Here is a 16,634-nt window from a genome sequence, read left to right on the forward strand (position 1 = left end):
AATTTTTGTCTGTTTTGTTCATTGCTCTATCCCGGGTCCCTAGATCAGTGTCTGGCATAGAGCACGCACGCCCTGATACATATTAAGGGAGTATGTGAATGCAGTCTAATAGTTCTAGGCTGGGCCAACTTACCCGTTCTGTAGAGTGGGCACAGTGCCCGGAGCTCTCAGTGCTTTTAGGAATTGCCAAAAATGAGTGCATTTCTTTTAAAATCGGTGTGTGTATGTGTGGGGGCGTGGGGATGAGAACTCTTAGGCCATGGAAAATATCTGAATACATAGTGTTATCACAGTCGTCCCTAACCAACACATTCGTAAACGAAAACTGTAACCTTGGGGTGGCGGGGGGAGTGCCTGGGGTCCGCTGCAAGTCAACAGTGGGCCTGTTTCTGGGGCTCTCGTGGCAGACCCCCGGCGGCCGGAGGGCTGCGGGCCGCGGCGGGGCGGTGCCGCTTTAAGGAGGCTCTGCGGGTACCCGCCGCGGGCGGCGCGGGATGCAGCGTGACGTCACGGCCCCGCCCCGCGGGGTGATGCTGCAGCAGCAGCAGCAGCCGCGGGCCGGGGGCTGCCGGGCGGGGACCGGAGCTGCGCGCGGGCCAGGCAGGAGCCCGGCCTCAGAGAGGGATGCCTCCTGTCTCGACCCACAGGTACCCCCGCTTCCTCCCGCGCCCTCCGCACAGCTGCCCGGCGTCGCGCTGGAGCGACTCGGCGTAGGCCCCCGGGTAATCAGAGTGCCAGGATTGGGACTGGAGGTTGGCACGGAGACCTTTGTTCTTCCTTGATGTCTAACTAATTGACCTGTAAATGGAGCCCCCGGTGTCGCCCCCTGAGTGCGGAACCCTCGGCCCAGAGGAGGTAGTGGCCGGTGACAGATTAATTTCACCCTGGCTGGGAGGGAGAGCACACACTGGAATTTGCCCCAGGCTTACGTTGTGCTTATTGGTGCCGGAGGCCTGATCCCGGGTCACCTGGGCAGGTGTCATCAGCTTCCGGTTCGCGTCCCGCCTGAGGCTGAACCCTCCTGATGGCATCTCTGTCAGCATCCCGGGATTAAGTTTATGATGAGTTTATGGCCCAAGGTTTCTGCTTTCTTGCCACGGTTGAAAGAGCAGGCTGATGGCAATTCAGTTCATTCTGATCTCATCAACAAATAACTTCTCAAATTATTTCTGAGGTTATCATACTGTTTATGTTTTTCAGCCTTTATGGGGAAGTAGAGTCAGGTGCTAAGGAAACCCAAGTTCAGTGTGCACCTGACCAGGGTTTCTGGGATCAATTGGTAGTCAGGGAGAGGCGGGATTCCAGAGAGCAGAAGTGAGGAATGGGCCCCGATTCAGTAACCAGCGCATTAAATACACCCCTTCGGGTCCACGCAGCCCTTTGCTGGCTTGGGAAGGTTTTCTTGAAGTATTAACTTTGGGAATTGTTGGAAGGAAGAGTGGGGAAGGGATGTAGCCCCGTGGGACCCCAAGTGTAAAGAGGAGAGAGAAATGAAGAAATTATTTGGCTCATAGTAGGGTAATTTTTAGCATTCAAATTACATGGGCATTGTTTATTTTTATTAATCATTTGCGGTTTAATCTTCCCATACCACTTTGAGGGATTTGTTACGTGAAACATCCTCTGTATTCGAGAAGCACAATGGGCACAGCCTAGAAACTTTGTGGGGCCAGCAACAGATATACATATTTTTTTTGGACTGAATTAATACTCATAGAGTGTGATCAGGATGGCAAGATGGTCTGGTAAATATTTGTATTCATGTATTAAAATGCTATTTCATTATTTTAAATTTCACTTTCATTTTTTATAACATTCAAAAATGAATTTCAAACATTCTTCTTAGAGTAAACTTTCATGGACAGCTTTTAATAAATGTATTCTTGAAATGGAAATAGTAACACTGATCCCTCAAGTTGAAAATGAACCCTCCGGGAAGCCTTTCCGAAGTCCAGGTTTCATTTCTGGTTTAGATGCTGGGTGGTAAGGCAGGGGTGTGGGGGTCTCCCTTTTGCTAGGACTGGCTGCAGTCTGTGTTTGAAAGCCGGGGATGGTGGGCAGGTGATGGTGAAGTGGTCACATCACAGGTAGAGACATGGGCTAGCCACATAGTTCATTTTAAGTAGGGCCGAAAAGGTTCCCCTTTGCAAAAATATGCTCCCATCATATGCTGTTTAAATCTGAAATTCTTCCAAAGTGGGCCGTGGTTCTTCATTCTAAAACGAAAGGCAAGGTTTCTAATGCCCGTGCACTTAAGTTCACTTTATGGGGATAGAATGCTGATAGGCAAGAGCGGTGCCCTGCGCAGAAGGGGCGAGGAGCAGGTAGAGAGGCCGAGAGGGAGTAACCCCTGCGGTGGGGGTAGCGCCGTGACCGGACAGGCGGGGTCAAGTCAAGCTCCCCCACATACCTGTGCTAAAGGTCTTCCTTCTGACTTTTAAGGAGATGGTCTTATTATGTGGTCTTCCAATGGGCACTTTATTTCTGTGGTTTTAATGAATGAGTGAAGCTCCAGGGAATGCTAATAGCCTCCTGGGTTTTTGAAGGCAAGACTGGCCAAAGGACAGATTTTTCTGGAGTATTTACTATGGGCTGAGCTAGAACAGGAGGAACAGAATCAAGAAGTTTAGCTTTTTAAAAAAAATTTAAGTTTGACTTCATCTTCATAAATGAATTATGGGTTTTTAAAAATATATTTATTTATTTATGTTAGAGAGAGTGGGTGTGTGTGGTGGGAGGGAGGAGGGCAGAGGGAGAGGAAGAGAGAGAGAATCTCAAGCAGACACCCTGCTGAGCACAGAGCCCGACACAGGGCTCAATCTCACGAGCCTGAGATCATGACCTGAGCTGAAATCAAGAGTCGGACGCTTAACCGACTGAGCCACGCAGGCGCCCCTAGTTATGTTTTTAATGAAGTATACTTTGCCTACACAGCCTATATCTGTTCTTCCTTTAGAGATAGCATGGGATTTTTCTAAGGTCACAAGATAAGCCATCTTATCCCCACCTGTCCAAGAAGTAAGAGTAGACTGGGTCTCTGGGTATGTCCATCCCTGGCCTCTCAGTATGAAATCCACCTCTTAGCAGGGGCGCCTGGGTGGCTCAGTCGTTAAGCATCTCCCTTCTTGCTCAGGTCATGATCTCAGGGTCCTGGGATTGAGCCCTGAGTTGGGCTCCGCGCTCAGCGTGGCGTCTGCTTCTCCCTCTGCCTCTGTGCTCTCTCTCTCTCTCAAGTAAACAAATAAAATCTTTAAAACAAAACAAAAAACCACAAGCCACAAGGCCCTTCATAGTCAGCTAATCCCTTCCCAATGGCTTCATCTCTCGCCACACTGACATGATGCACAACTGTTGCACATACATCTCCTTTACGCAGCTGCTCCCCACTGCTTAGAACTCCTTCCCTCCACTTTCCACCCAACTCGGGGGCAAACACTTTGTCTTTCCTTTATCTCTGTGACCTTGGTGTCTTGGTACTTAGTACTCAGCCAAATGGGAGGAGGGGTGTGTAGGTGAATGGATGGATGGGTGGATGCGTGGATATTTGGAAGGCTGGAAGGATGGATGGCTAGATTAGGAGAGGAGTGGGTGGACGTGTGGTATGGATGGATAAGTAGGTGGATGGATGGGTAGGGGGAAGGGAGAAGGAATGGATGGATGGATGGGTTGGTGGGTTAACACAGTGCTCCGAATCCTGCTGGGGTGTCTCTAAAGAAAATCACTTCCACCACTGGTGTCTTCCCAACAGAAGGAAGACAATCCCTGAGTAGATAGGATGGTGGTTGCGGGGGTGGGGGGGGGGAATTTAGGACACAAATCTGGAGTGATGAGGCATTTCGGAGTGCTTCAAAAAGAACTTATGGACTAGTGATAATGTGATGGAAGGTGGTGAGTTAACATCAGAAATAAGGGCCTCATTTTTAAAGCTTAAAAGTAATTTTGGAAAAAAAAAAAGGCCTGTAATATTAGAAAACCCATCAGTGTTGGGAGTGTTGTCTTGGGTTTGGAGCATACTTCTCAGGCAAGATATCTATTTCTCACCCTCCCTGGTTCTTTTTGTCCCCCGCTTTTTTGGGGGGGTAAACAGTATCTCTATTCAGGGTGTCATCTGTGACATGTGGGATTCAGGGTGTTTGATTTATTTCTTTAAAGAGAGCATTTTCAAACATGATCAAAGTCTCAGTTCTCCTGACTTGACTAAAAATTCACTCATCCACAGGGGTTGTAAGGAAAGGCCTAGAATTAAACTCATGCATCTGCTTTTAGGCAAGGGCCCCAGCCTCCCGGGAGGAGGAGATACAGTGATAGGCAGGGTGACCGCTGTGACTTTCCGTCCCATGAAGGAAGGGCTGTCCCCTGACCGGGCACAGGTGCTCAGGGCGCCTGTAGGTGGGTCCTGCCCCAAGTCTGGTCTCCCCACCTCTCTGCTCCCCTGGGCAAAATTCATCCTGAAAATGGGCTGTAGGTCCTAAAATATCCTGGCACCCTTCAGAGCCATGGGAAGCCTAGCTGCTCCCACCTTCCAGGAGGTTCCTTGCCTGGCCCTCCTCGTGGAGCCTCTTTAGGGGTCAGTCCCCTTGAGTTTTAGTGCAGGGACCTGAGGACTGGGGTCGTCCCCCTGAGCAGGGACAGAGCGCCGGCTGAGCCACATCGCAAGCAGTAGGAGCCTCTACTCTGGGGGGCAGCGTTAGACTCTGAGAACTCGTCCCTTCTCATATGACAAGGATGAGCAGGTGCCAGTCAAGTGGGGGGCGAGGGGAGCCACCTGGAAAGACGAACTCTGATGGTGGAGGCCCTGGTGAGTGACTGTCGCCCCCGAACGGGCTTTCCCCACAGGAACACCCACCGGCCCCCCCTACGATGATCCCCCCGGCGAGCAGCACCCCTCCAGGAGAGGCCCTGTTCCCCAGTTTGGCTCCTCAGGACTTCTGGAGGTCTCAGATCTCGGGCTACTCGGGGTCCGTGACCCGGCATATCAGCCACCGGGCCAACAACTTCAAACGACACCCCAAGAGGAGGAAGTGCATTCGCCCCTCCCCACCCCCACCCCCCAACACCCCATGTCCGATCGAGCTGGTGGACTTTGGGGACCTGCACCCCCAGAGGTCCTTCCGGGAGCTGCTCTTCAACGGCTGTATTCTCTTTGGCATCGAGTTCAGCTATGCCATGGAGACCGCGTACGTGACCCCAGTGCTCCTACAGATGGGCTTGCCCGACCAGCTCTACAGTCTGGTGTGGTTCATCAGCCCCATCCTCGGTGAGCCCCAGCTCAGCCCCGATGGCCGATGGTCTCCAGAAACCTCTGGAAGCTTCCAGAAGCCTGACTTGAAGTGGCTAGAGGGTCCCAAGGGGACAAGGGAGGAGCAAGAGTTACGTTTTGCTCTTTAGTTTGGGGCTGTGGGAGAACACAGGCAGGGTCTCCACACCCCGTATTTTAAGTGACTTTATCTAAACCAGACCACAGAAGAGGCATTTCACTGACCCCCAAGGATTCCCACCATCTGACACGGAGCCATCACTGGAGGATCCAGGCAATAAAGCTTGATGTGTTTTGGGTCTGGGAGGTCCTGGAATTTCTTGGGTTCCCCAAGCAAGGTCATGGCTGCTTAGTGCCTTATAGGGACCTAAGTAGAAAATGTGGGCAGAAGCTGAGCTATTCCAAGAGTCCGTCTTTTGTTTTTCTAGCTCAGGGTTGCGTACTCCGAGTTTCATCATTTATTCGCTTGACACCTTGGGACGTTTGGGTGCAGGTGTTTGAGGGCTGTCCAGCGCGGGGTGCGGGGTGGGGTGGGGGGATCCCAGCAGTGACCACTGGCCTGCTCTGTTTCAGGATTCCTACTGCAGCCACTGTTGGGTGCTTGGAGTGACCGATGTACCTCAAGGTTTGGAAGGAGACGCCCTTTCATTCTTGTCCTGGCTATAGGTCTGTTGTTTTGGAACTGAAATAAAGTGGAAAAAAAAAAAAAAAGAAAAGAAAAAAAGGCCCCAACTGCTTCCTCTTAGCAAAATCTAAAAGAGTGTTGACAAAAGCAGCGACACAGATAATTTCACGGGTGTGGTGGCAGGGAGCACCCCGTAACCAGGCCTGAGTTAGCTGTGACAGTCTATCCCTTTGATTTTTTAAGAACGGGTTAATAAAGCGTATGTCATTCCTGCCCTACTTGACAAAATAAAAACCCTGATCCAAGCAAAAAAGCAAAAACAAAACCAAGAAACCATGGTGAGTCTGCAGGTGACTTTTCCAATGGGCTCTGCTTGAAGTTTGGTTAAAAAGGAATTCTCAGGGCCCTAAAGGTTCTAGACTAAAGTGGCCAGCTGGGGGGGACAGAGCTGCCCCACGTTTCCTTGGCGTGACTTTTTCTCTGTCCGCAGGGGCGTTGCTGGGCCTCTCGCTCCTGCTCAATGGCAGGGACCTGGGCACGGCGCTGGCCGACTCGGCCGACAACCACAAGTGGGGCCTCCTCCTCACCGTGTGCGGGGTGGTGCTCATGGACTTCAGCGCTGACTCTGCGGACAACCCCAGCCACGCCTACATGATGGACGTGTGCAGCCCCGCCGACCAGGACCGCGGCCTCAACATCCACGCGCTGCTGGCAGGTAGGTCTCCCCACGGCGCGGCTCTGGGGCTGCGTGTCCACTGTGGGCGCTTCGATCGCCCTGATGCAAAACCCGAGTCATAAAACTCAAATATATGGGGGCGCCTGCGTGGCTCGTTCGGTGAAGCGGCTGCCTTCGTCTCAGATCATGATCCCGGGGTCGTGGGATCGAGCCCCGCATCGGGCTCCCTGCTCGGCGGGGAGCCTGCTTCTCCCTCTCACTCTGCTGCTCCACCTGCTTGTGCGAGCTGGCTCGCTCTCTCTCTGTGTCAAATAAATAAATAAAATCTTAAAAAAAAACCCTCAACTATAGGGATGAGCACTGACATGATTGAAAGTATATATTTCAGACGATGTAGTTCAGCAATACTATGTAGTGTTGATCTGTGCATACACGTGTACAAGCTGTAAGGATAGCCACTTATGTGCGTATGTAAGTCTCTGTGTATATGACTCTGCGTGCGCCTTACTCCCATTGTTCGAGGAGTTACTTTCTACCAAGGCACCACGAACCCTGAATTGGCCAGAGCTGAGTCACCGCCCCTAGGAATAGGACAGGGTTAGGTTCCTGCGAACCTCTGGTCCCATTTTCATCAACCCCATCAGCACCTAAACTTGTTGTATGTGTTTCTGATTAAAGACACCTTCTGAACGTATATCATGGGTTCACGAACATGGAACTCGTGGCCAACGCATGGCACGTGCCTGAGCAAAGCTTATCTGACACACGTGTTTTCTTTATAAGACACAGCGCAGCCTCCTGGGACCTCCGAGCAAGAGACAGCAGAGTATCAGCTCTACACGTGGCGGCCGTTTTAAATGGTGATGTCACCCCCCCCTAAAAAAAGGCAAAAAGCCTGCAGAAACATGGCATCATATAGATGATAAGAAAGTTGGCTGTCCACAGTCTTGAGGGTTGAAATAAGAAGGCAGGGCATTGCACTGTTTGGCCTCAGCTGGGACCTCCAAGCGCTCGCTGCTCTGCACATAGCTGAGTGTGATTGCGTGTGGAGTGTGTATTGACGGGTCACAGATACAATTTAGTGAGCAGGTAAATGGGCACATACAGAGTCTGCATATGATGAGGAGTCACACACACATGCGCGCTGCGCTCGCACACATGCCCGAGTCGTGCTTGCTGCAAACGGGAGAAACGTGCCTATGGAGCTGAGACACGAGGCAGGGACGACCACAGAGCCACAGAGCCTGTGTGATTAGCAGAAGTGAGAGGTGTGGAGCGTGAGTATTATCCCCGGTGACCACGCACTCGCACGCTTCCAGAGAACTGACTGCGGAACAGGACGAGAGTTCAGTATGACGCTTGCTTATCCACATATTCCCGAAAAACCAGTACTTCCAGCTTTCTTACACAAAACATGTACCTTTTCCAAAATAAAATGGAATCAAACAATCCCATCTCAAATAGCATCGGGAAGTGTTTCTAAAGGTCAAGGGAAAGATGTAACAAGACCGGGGCCGCGCAGGACCTGGATGGACAGGCGGGAGGCCAGCAGCTCCAGGATCGGGAAGCCTGAATTGGTCTCGGCTTTTCCTCCTGTTCAGTGTGCGACATTGGGCCAACGGCTCAGTCTGTCCAGTCCCAGTTGCTTCTTCTAGAAAATGCCACTGCTTGTCTCTATTTACACACATGCATGGATGGGGGCAGGGAATTTCTGCAGGGGTCCCGGCCGGGCCAGTGCTGGGGTGTGTAGGGTAGCAAGGAGGACCCCGTCTTTTACCTTATAGTCTTCTGTATTGTTTCTTTTCTTTTTTAAAAAGATTTATTTATTTTGGAAAGAGAGAGAGAGAGTGCGCACAGGTTCACTAGTGGGAGAGCAGAGGCCAAAGGAGAGAGAGAATCTCAAGCAGACTCCACGCCCAGTGCGGAGCCTGACCTGGGGCTCGATCTCGCCACCCTGATCCTGACCTGAGCCAAAATCAAGAGTCGGATGCTTAACCGACTGAGCCACCCAGGAGCCCCTCTTTTCTTTTTTTGTTGTGTTAGAATACATATAATAAAAAAAATGACCATCTTAACCAATTTTAAGTGAACAGTTCGGTGGCATCAAGCACATTCACATTGTCGTGGGGCCACTGGTCACCCCCGCCCCCAACAACTTTCTCTTCTTGCAAAACTGAAACTCTGTCCCCATTAAACACTAACTCCCCGTTCCCCACGCCCAGCCCCTGGGCTCCCACCATATACTCTCTCTGTCTCTATAACTCTGACAGCTCTGAGTCCCTCATATGGGTGGCCTCATGTGCTATTTGTCTTTTTGTGACTGTTGATTTCACTTCGGACAATATTCATCTCTGTTGTAGCAGGTGTCAGAATGTCCTTCCTGTGTAAGGCAGAATAACACGCCATCGGGTATAGAGGTCGCATCTTGCTTATCCATTCTACCTGTTGACGGACAGTAGGTGGCTTCCACATTTCAGCTAGTGTGAATCAAGCTGCTATGAACTTGGGGGTGCAAATGTCTCTTCAAGACCCTGCTTTCAGTTCTTTTGGCTATAAACCCAGAAGTGAAGTTACTGGATCCTACGGTAATTCTATTCTAAATTTTCTGAGGAGCCTCCACACTGTGTTCCGTGGTGGCTGCCCCATTCTACACCCCACCAGCCGTGCACAGAGGCTCCGATTTCCCCACATCTTCGCCAACACTTGTTATTGTCTCGTTTTTTGATACAACCCACCCTAATGAGTGTGAAGTGGGATCTCACTGTGGTTTTGGTTTGCATTTCCCTGATGCTGAGCATCCCTTCGTGTGCTTCCTGGCCATCTGTATGTCTTCTTGGGGAAAAATAGACACTAAATAGATATGTGAGTCCTTTGCCCATGTTTGAATCAGGTTGTTTGTTTCTTCGAGGCTGAATCGATGTACCGTTTCTTTCCTGTGAGAATATATTTGCTTCAGTAATTGTTTTTAAAAAAATGGTTAGGGACGCCGGGGTGGCTTAGTTGGTTAAGTGGCTGCCTTCGGCCCGGGTCATGATCCCAGGGTCCTGGGAATGAGTCCCACATCAGGCTCCTTGCTCAGCAGGGAGCCTGCTTCTCTCTCTCTCTCTCTCCCTCTGCTTGTGCTCTCTCTGTCAAATAAATAAAATCTATAAAAAAAAATAAAAAATAAAAATAAAAAATAAAAAAAATGGTTAATAAAGGTCATCTCAAATCTGACCTTCTTTAAAGGCCACAAAATAGCAATTGTGTCTTCAGAAGAGGTGAGAGGAAGCTCATTGGGACCATGAATGTGGGAAGTTAAGAATACTAAGAGGAGGGGAGACATGAAATTCAAAGGCCTGTAAGGACAGTCGGGGACAGATGAGGGAGATCTAGGGGGAAACCGTTAAGGAAGTGGATTCAGGGCCACATGCCACCTTGAGGGGTCCGTGGAAGCTTGAGCTGAGTGTGTCTGAGCCCAGGCCTTGCCATAAAAGTTGCTATTTAAAAGCGGCTGGTTCTCCCCGAAGCGGAGGGTGGCCAGACCGCACGAGCTGTTTGGATACAACAACAGCAGGAGTAAATGGAGAGAACTCGCCTCCCAACCAGCAGATGGGCTCGAAATGCAGCTGAACTCAAAATGATAAGGCCGCAGCCCTGTGGTGTAGCCGGGAGGGGGGCCGGGGGTGCTGGGGACGTGGGAGCGGGCGGCGGGAAACAGCACTCTCTGGAGCTAAGTGCATGCGGTGCTCCTGGCTGGGGGCAACGTGGCATCAACCTCATTTTTACACCTTGCTGCATGAATCAGTTTGCCATTTACCTGTTCCCCAAGGCCAGGGGATGCAGCGAGCAGGAGCAGAGGACCGGATCCCTGCAGCCCTGTTGTTTCCACCAGCTTGCTGACCCGGAGAGCAAGGGTGGCCATCCTTGGTCACCATTGGGGGTGCATGAGGACGCGGGCATCAGGCGAGGAAGACCGGGGTGGCCACATGAATTCCCCCCCCCCCCACATACACACGTGTGTGGTCCGCATGTTGGAGACAAGATCTTCCACGTTTGCCTGGCACTGACGCTGGGGGGCTGGGGCTCCTCGAAGGGGGCTGTGACCCAGTGTAGACATTCAGTATTCCAGCAAGGCCGTAAGTGGGACAGACGTGGACGGGCAGGCACCATGCCACTTGCTCTGGAGCCCGGCAGCCCCGGGCAGGAGAGGGGGGCCCTGAGGCGGCCCCCTGAGAATCCCATTCTCCTTTGCATTTTTGCCGGGGTTTAAGAGGGACCAATGCTGGATCTGGATCCTCCCAACAGATTTGGCCACCTGAGTAAGACACGGAACCACGACTCTCGAGGGCCGTCCCCCCTGCCTGCTGGAGGTGGGGGGGCTTAACCCTGCTTCTCTCCCCAGGCCTCGGAGGAGGATTCGGATATGTGGTTGGGGGCATCCACTGGGACAAAACCAGCTTCGGAAGAGCCCTGGGCGGGCAGCTGAGGGTTATCTACATCTTCACCGCGGTCACCCTGAGCATCACCACCGTCCTGACCCTGGTCAGCATCCCCGAGAGACCCCTGCGGCCCCCCGGCGAGAAGAAGGCCACCATGAAGAGCCCCAGCCTCCCGCTGCCGCCCTCCCCGCCCCTGCTGTACGAGGAAGGGGCCGGCGAGCCCCTCCCCTGTCCCCCGGCCACCAGCCTGTACACCAGCTTCTCCAGCCCCATCTCGCCGCTCAGCCCCCTCACGCCCAAGTACGGCAGCTTCACCAGCAGGGACGGCTCCCTGACGGGTATCAACGAGTTTGCCTCGTCCTTCGCCACCTCCAACATCGACAGCGTGCTCATCGACTGCTTCACGGGCGGCCCTGACCCCTACCTGGCCATCCCGGGCAGCGCCCCGCGGCCGGCCATCAGCGTCAGCTTCCCGCGGGCCCCCGACGGCTTCTACCGCCAGGACCGCGGCCTCGGGGACAGGCGGGAGGCGGCCCTGGCCGCAGGCCCCGATGGGGACGTGCTGAGGGTGGGCTCCCTGGACGCCCCCAAGCCACGATCGGCCGGGATCCTGAAGAGACCCCAGACCTTGGCCATCCCGGACGCGGCCGGAGGAGGGGGTCCCGAAACCAGCCGGAGGAGGAACGTGACCTTCAGTCAGCAGGTAAAAGCGAAGGTGGGGGGTGGGGTGGGGCAGGGGTCAGAGGGCGAAGTGTGCTGTCCCCTGTCATGAGTTAGATGGAGAGAGGGGTTGTCGCTCTGGGAAGGCCTCCCGAGCCCCTCCCGGGGCAGACTAGGCCTGCGTGCGGGGGGAGAGGCTGCGCCCGCCCGCGACAGCGCTCAAGCGGTCTGTCGGGGGCCCATCGGCGGCTTAGCGCGCTGGCCACCATCAGAGGGACACTCCTTCGAAAGGCGGCCACATTTGCCCCGAGGTAGTTCATTCAGGCCCTGAGGTTCCTGGCATGAGTGTGTCAGAAGCAGCCTTAGTGCTTCTCCCCGCGCCCACCGCGCCCTTGGGCGGCGTGAATGTGGCGCCAGCAGAGCTAAGTCTCCCCCAGGGACGGACACCCCCACAGAAGGCCTGGCGGATTTTCTGGGCCCTCCTGGCGTCTGGCCACAGCCCGCCGTCCCAAAGGCTGCCTCTAAAAGGCAGTGCGAGGCATGGTCTGTGCAGGTGAAGAACCTTCCGGAAGGCTGTTTGTGTTGTATTTCGTGTAAGTCAGATTGGCTGAAAGGCCACCAACTGGTATGTGGGACTTTAACCACCGTCAGAATCTGCTGTCTGGAGGAGGCCACCTTCAATAAAAGAAAGGCTACGCTGTCACTCGAAGCAGACGGAGTTCTGGGGCCCACCTGCCCTCAGGGGGGTCACAGGGTGAGAGAGGGTTTCAGTGAGAACTTGGAGTTTCTATAAAACCGTGTGGCCCCGACGGCGGCCCGAGGACGGCGGGGAGCTCGGAGGCGCGGCCTGCTGCCCTGCCCGGCCTGTGGCCGCGTCTCCCCGAGACCTGAAGCCACCCTGGCGGCGGAGGGTCTGCTCCTCAGCCAGGCGTCCCCCCCCCCCCCTGCGCCCGGCAGGGCTGACGGATGCTCCGGTTTCGGGGGAGGCTGACTGGAGACACAGTTTGAGGTGGCTGTTCCTTTTCTCTCCTGTTGAATCCTCAAGGGCGCCCGCGTGTCTGGTGCGAACCTTCTCTGGGCGCAGTGGCTGGTCATTCCCCGGGCTGCCTTCACCGTCTCTTGAGAGTGACTGTCCTCTGGCCGGGACACCTCCTGGGCTCAGGTCTGGAAAAGGTCTGAAGAACCAAACCTCATTGGAGGGTTAGGCAGTCCCATTACCGTCGGAAGAAAGAGATTTCTCTAAGGGCTCCAGGGCGTTAGCCTCGTCCGCTGATGACATCGGAGCGCTCGCCCGACCTTTTGTCAATAGCGGGTCATCCGGGGCTTCGAGATGCAGTTCCTTAGTTCTGGTTGAAACTCTCGTTTGAATCCTTTTTTCTAGGTCCATTCTCAGTAGAGTATCATTTATGAGCCAGCTCTTTTTTTTTTTTTTTAAAGATTTTACTTATTCATTAGAGAGAGAGAGGAAGAACGAGCACCAGCGGGGGGAGAGGCAGAGGCAGAGGGAGAAGCAGGCTCCCCGCTGAGCAGGGCGCCTGACGCGGGGCTCGATCCCCGGACCCTGGGATCACGACCTGAGCCGAAGGCAGCCGCTTAACGACTGAGCCACCCAGGCGCCCTCCTTTTCCTTGTTTAAAAGCTATTCTTTCTTTCTTTCTTTCATTTTTTAAGATTTTATTTATTTGAGAGAGAGCATGCGTGCACAAGAGTTCATGAGTCTGGGGGGAGGAACAGAGGGAGAGGGAGAAGCAGACTCCCCGCCGAGCAGGGAGCCCGATGCGGGGCTCGATCCCAGGACCCCGGGATCACGACCTGAGCGGAAGGCAGCCGCTTAACGGCTGAGCCCCCCAGGCGCCCCTATGAGCCAGCTCTTTGAGGAAAGTAAAGGTCCTGAGCTACATACAAACACGTATCGCCTCAGGTGGGCACATGGGTGTCATTTTAGCAGTTCCTCCGGCGGCCGTGGTGACCAGCTCTGTGGACATGGCTGCCCGTAGGACCAGTGCCCTGGGCTGTTAGCTTCCTCTGGGTCTCCCCACTTGGCTTATCCAGGAGCCAACGACAGCAAGGCTCCCCCACGGAGCCAGGGCGTTGTCCCTTCTCACCCTTGCTGCTTGCACAACGGTGAGCTCCCCAGTGACCCCAGGGTCCCCTAGTGACCCAGGCAGGGCGACCGAGGAGTGACGCCTTCTCGTGCCAGCAAGAGTTAAGCAAACCAAGTCAGGGAGCGGGTTTGCCGGTGGACGGGTGCTCCTGGGCCCCAGAAAGAAAGCTGGCCCCGCGCCGAGGGCCAAGGTGAGTGTTCATGCTCCCGGCACCTGCCCCGTCGGCCGCCCCAGCCTCCGGGGAGGTGCGAGTCCCCCCGGCCCGAGAGAATTGGGAACAGACTCCCCGGTCACCTTGCAAGAAGTCTCTTTTACACCCTGCTCTTACGGAAAAGAAGGGACGTTTGTAACATCTGCATTTGAACCGCCCCGTAGTTCTCGTATCTCAAATGTGTGTCCCGTTTGGCAAGGTATCCACTCACTCTCTGTGGCCCAGATCTCTCGTCCTGCAGCCACGGCGTGGGCCCCCCCCAAATGGGGCCGTTCTCGGCTGCTCCAGGTCTGTGATGAGACGACCTAACGTCGGCCCTCTCGTTCAGGTTCAGGGTGGTGCTTCACAGCCTCTGTGTGTGTGTGTGTGTGTGTGTGTTTCGGATGCACTTTGTCATCACAGCAAAATCCACGCGTCCCCTCGACGGCCGGAGTCCGGTGCTCTGACGAGGGGCTTTGTGTGAGCTTCCTTTCCAGGTGGCAAATATCTTACTGAACGGCGTGAAGTACGAGAGCGAGCTGGCGGGCTCTGGCGAGCCGACGGGGCAGCCCCTGTCCATGAGGCACCTCTGCTTCACCATCTGCCACATGCCCAAGGCCCTTCGCAATCTCTGCATCAACCACTTCCTGGGTGAGCTCCCGGCAAACCTCCCCGCGCATCCGCGTCCCAGCCTGGGTCTCGCTTTGCGACGAGGCCATGATGGGGACGCGGCTCCCTGACCTGGGGCTCCCTCCCCCGCCGGCCTCCCAGGACACCAGAGCCCCACGCCCCATCCCGGGGGACATCTCCCGCACGTTTAGACTCCCTAGATGCCACTAAGGGCAGGGCGTGGGGTGGGGCTGCCCTGGAGGGCTTTTCTCCAGGAAGGGCCAGAGAGATGCCTCCTCCAGGCAGCCCCAAAGTAAGCCAGGTGCTCCGGACGGAGGCACACCCCACCCCCCGTGCCGGACACCTGGTCTCCCCAGAGTCCGAATTCCCATTACTGAAAGCTCTTCGGACCACTCACAGTTAAGTGACAGATGCTGCTGGTGGGACTTGTGTCTTAAGCCTGTTTGGGCCTCATGCTGTCTTACTCCTAGAGCCGAGACAGACACACATAGAGACGCTCACACGTGCCCGCGGGTGCCTGGCACTGGCCTTGAGCCCGCGACCCTCGGCGCTCGGGTTGCCATGGAAAAGCCCGAGCTCGCATTTCATTCCATTCCGTGTCTCCTTGCTGTCGGGTTGCTGAGCCTCTGAGGATGATTAAGAATTTGAGATACTCTAGGGCTCTCAAATGCTGTGGGATGTAAATCAGGATGTCCTTCTGGAAGGCAATTTGGCAACAGGCAAGAATCTTAAAAATGCCCATCACCTTGATCCCAGTGACCCTACTTGGTATTCTTTGCAAGAACGTAATCAGAACTGTTACCAAGAATCTATGTCCCAGGTACTCATCACAGCATGATGTATAATAGCCAGACGCTGGGAGGCAGGGGTGGGGAGGAGGGGTGGGGGGGCCGTACGTGTCCAGCAATGCGAGGAGGGGTTAAATCGATGAATAACGTGTACACCTTGTGCGGTACTTTGCTGCCATTGAAATGGGCTGTTTAGGAAGACTTAATGGCATAGGGATTGTGCATGATAATTATTGGGGTTCAAGAGGTCCCGCAAACGCCACCCCCCTTCCTCTACCGAAGACGGAACTGACACGGACGTCGGAGGATCGGAGCCCTGCGGTTTCATCGACGTTGGAGCACAATGCTCCTCTATCAACATTTGCCCTGCCTGGCGTGTTTCTCTCAGCGGCCCGCCGCCCCCTCGGGCTTGCGACTGCGTTTCCACCGGCGTCTTCTTGTCCCCTTGCCGAGAGGCGGGTGGAGAGCAGGACGAGGCAGCCAGGAGGAGTGACGGATTGGCTTTCCTCATGGTCGCAGTGTTCGGAGAAAGAGCTGAACACGACCTTTCATGCAACAGAGCCTGTATTTATAAGGATGTGTATTTGCTTTAAAAAAAAAAAAAAAAAAGAACCTACCCAATTTTAACAGAGGGAAAGCGATCTCTGGGTGGTGAGGCTGTAGGCAATTCCTTCGTTTCGTTCCCGATCCACGAAAACCGTGGATAACTCTGATCATTGGCCGAAGCACCTGTTGGCGAGAGCAGGGGCGGCCGCACCAGTGGTCACCAGCCCTTTCCCCCTCCCAGGGTGGCTCTCGTTCGAGGGGATGCTGCTCTTCTACACGGACTTCATGGGTGAGGTGGTGTTTCAGGGAGACCCCAAAGCCCCGCACACGTCGGAGGAGTATCAGAAATACAACAGCGGAGTCACCATGGGCTGCTGGGGGATGTGCATTTACGCATTCAGCGCTGCCTTCTACTCAGGTACCCGCCGCCCCGGGGGAGAAGCGGGGTTGGGGTCCCCTTGTGGGCAGTGTGGCTTCACGGGGGTCGTGGATGAAGGGAGGTCTGTGTCCTCACAGGCCGCACAGGGTGTGGCCTCCCTGTTTGGAGCAACCTGTTGGGGCTGGCCGGGTGCTGGGCCTGGGGGAGGGAGCGTTGCGGGGGGACTGGGTGTCTCTCCAGACCCGAGACAGCCAGTGGGCGGAAAGGCCAGGCCTGGGAGGCAGTGTTGCTGCTAACCCCACCCCCCATCCTTCCCATGTGATTCATGTGGCGACTGGTCGGGGGGGGGGGGGGGGG

General features: G+C 54.7%; 1 protein-coding gene across 3 annotated transcripts in view; it reads left to right on the plus strand.

Moving 5' to 3' along the window:
* The first annotated feature begins 519 nt into the window (after positions 1-519).
* The window catches only part of SLC45A1 (solute carrier family 45 member 1), a 20,171-nt gene continuing 4,056 nt past the window's right edge, over positions 520-16,634 (plus strand). Inside the window, exons 1-7 of one of the 3 annotated variants that reach the window (XM_006734665.3) lie at positions 520-647; positions 4,837-5,257; positions 5,831-5,923; positions 6,373-6,597; positions 10,943-11,682; positions 14,432-14,585; positions 16,140-16,316. In XM_006734665.3, the coding sequence (XP_006734728.2) occupies positions 531-647; positions 4,837-5,257; positions 5,831-5,923; positions 6,373-6,597; positions 10,943-11,682; positions 14,432-14,585; positions 16,140-16,316 (1,927 nt within the window). In that variant the 5' untranslated portion in view covers positions 520-530. The remainder of the gene's footprint in view (positions 648-4,836; positions 5,258-5,830; positions 5,924-6,372; positions 6,598-10,942; positions 11,683-14,431; positions 14,586-16,139; positions 16,317-16,634) is intronic. The other 2 variants (XM_081817451.1, XM_081817450.1) reach the window with 2 other exon arrangements.

This window comes from Leptonychotes weddellii, chromosome 4, assembly GCF_054177405.1.
Source record: "Leptonychotes weddellii isolate Sample4059 chromosome 4, ASM5417740v2, whole genome shotgun sequence".
Lineage (NCBI taxonomy): Eukaryota > Metazoa > Chordata > Mammalia > Carnivora > Phocidae > Leptonychotes > Leptonychotes weddellii.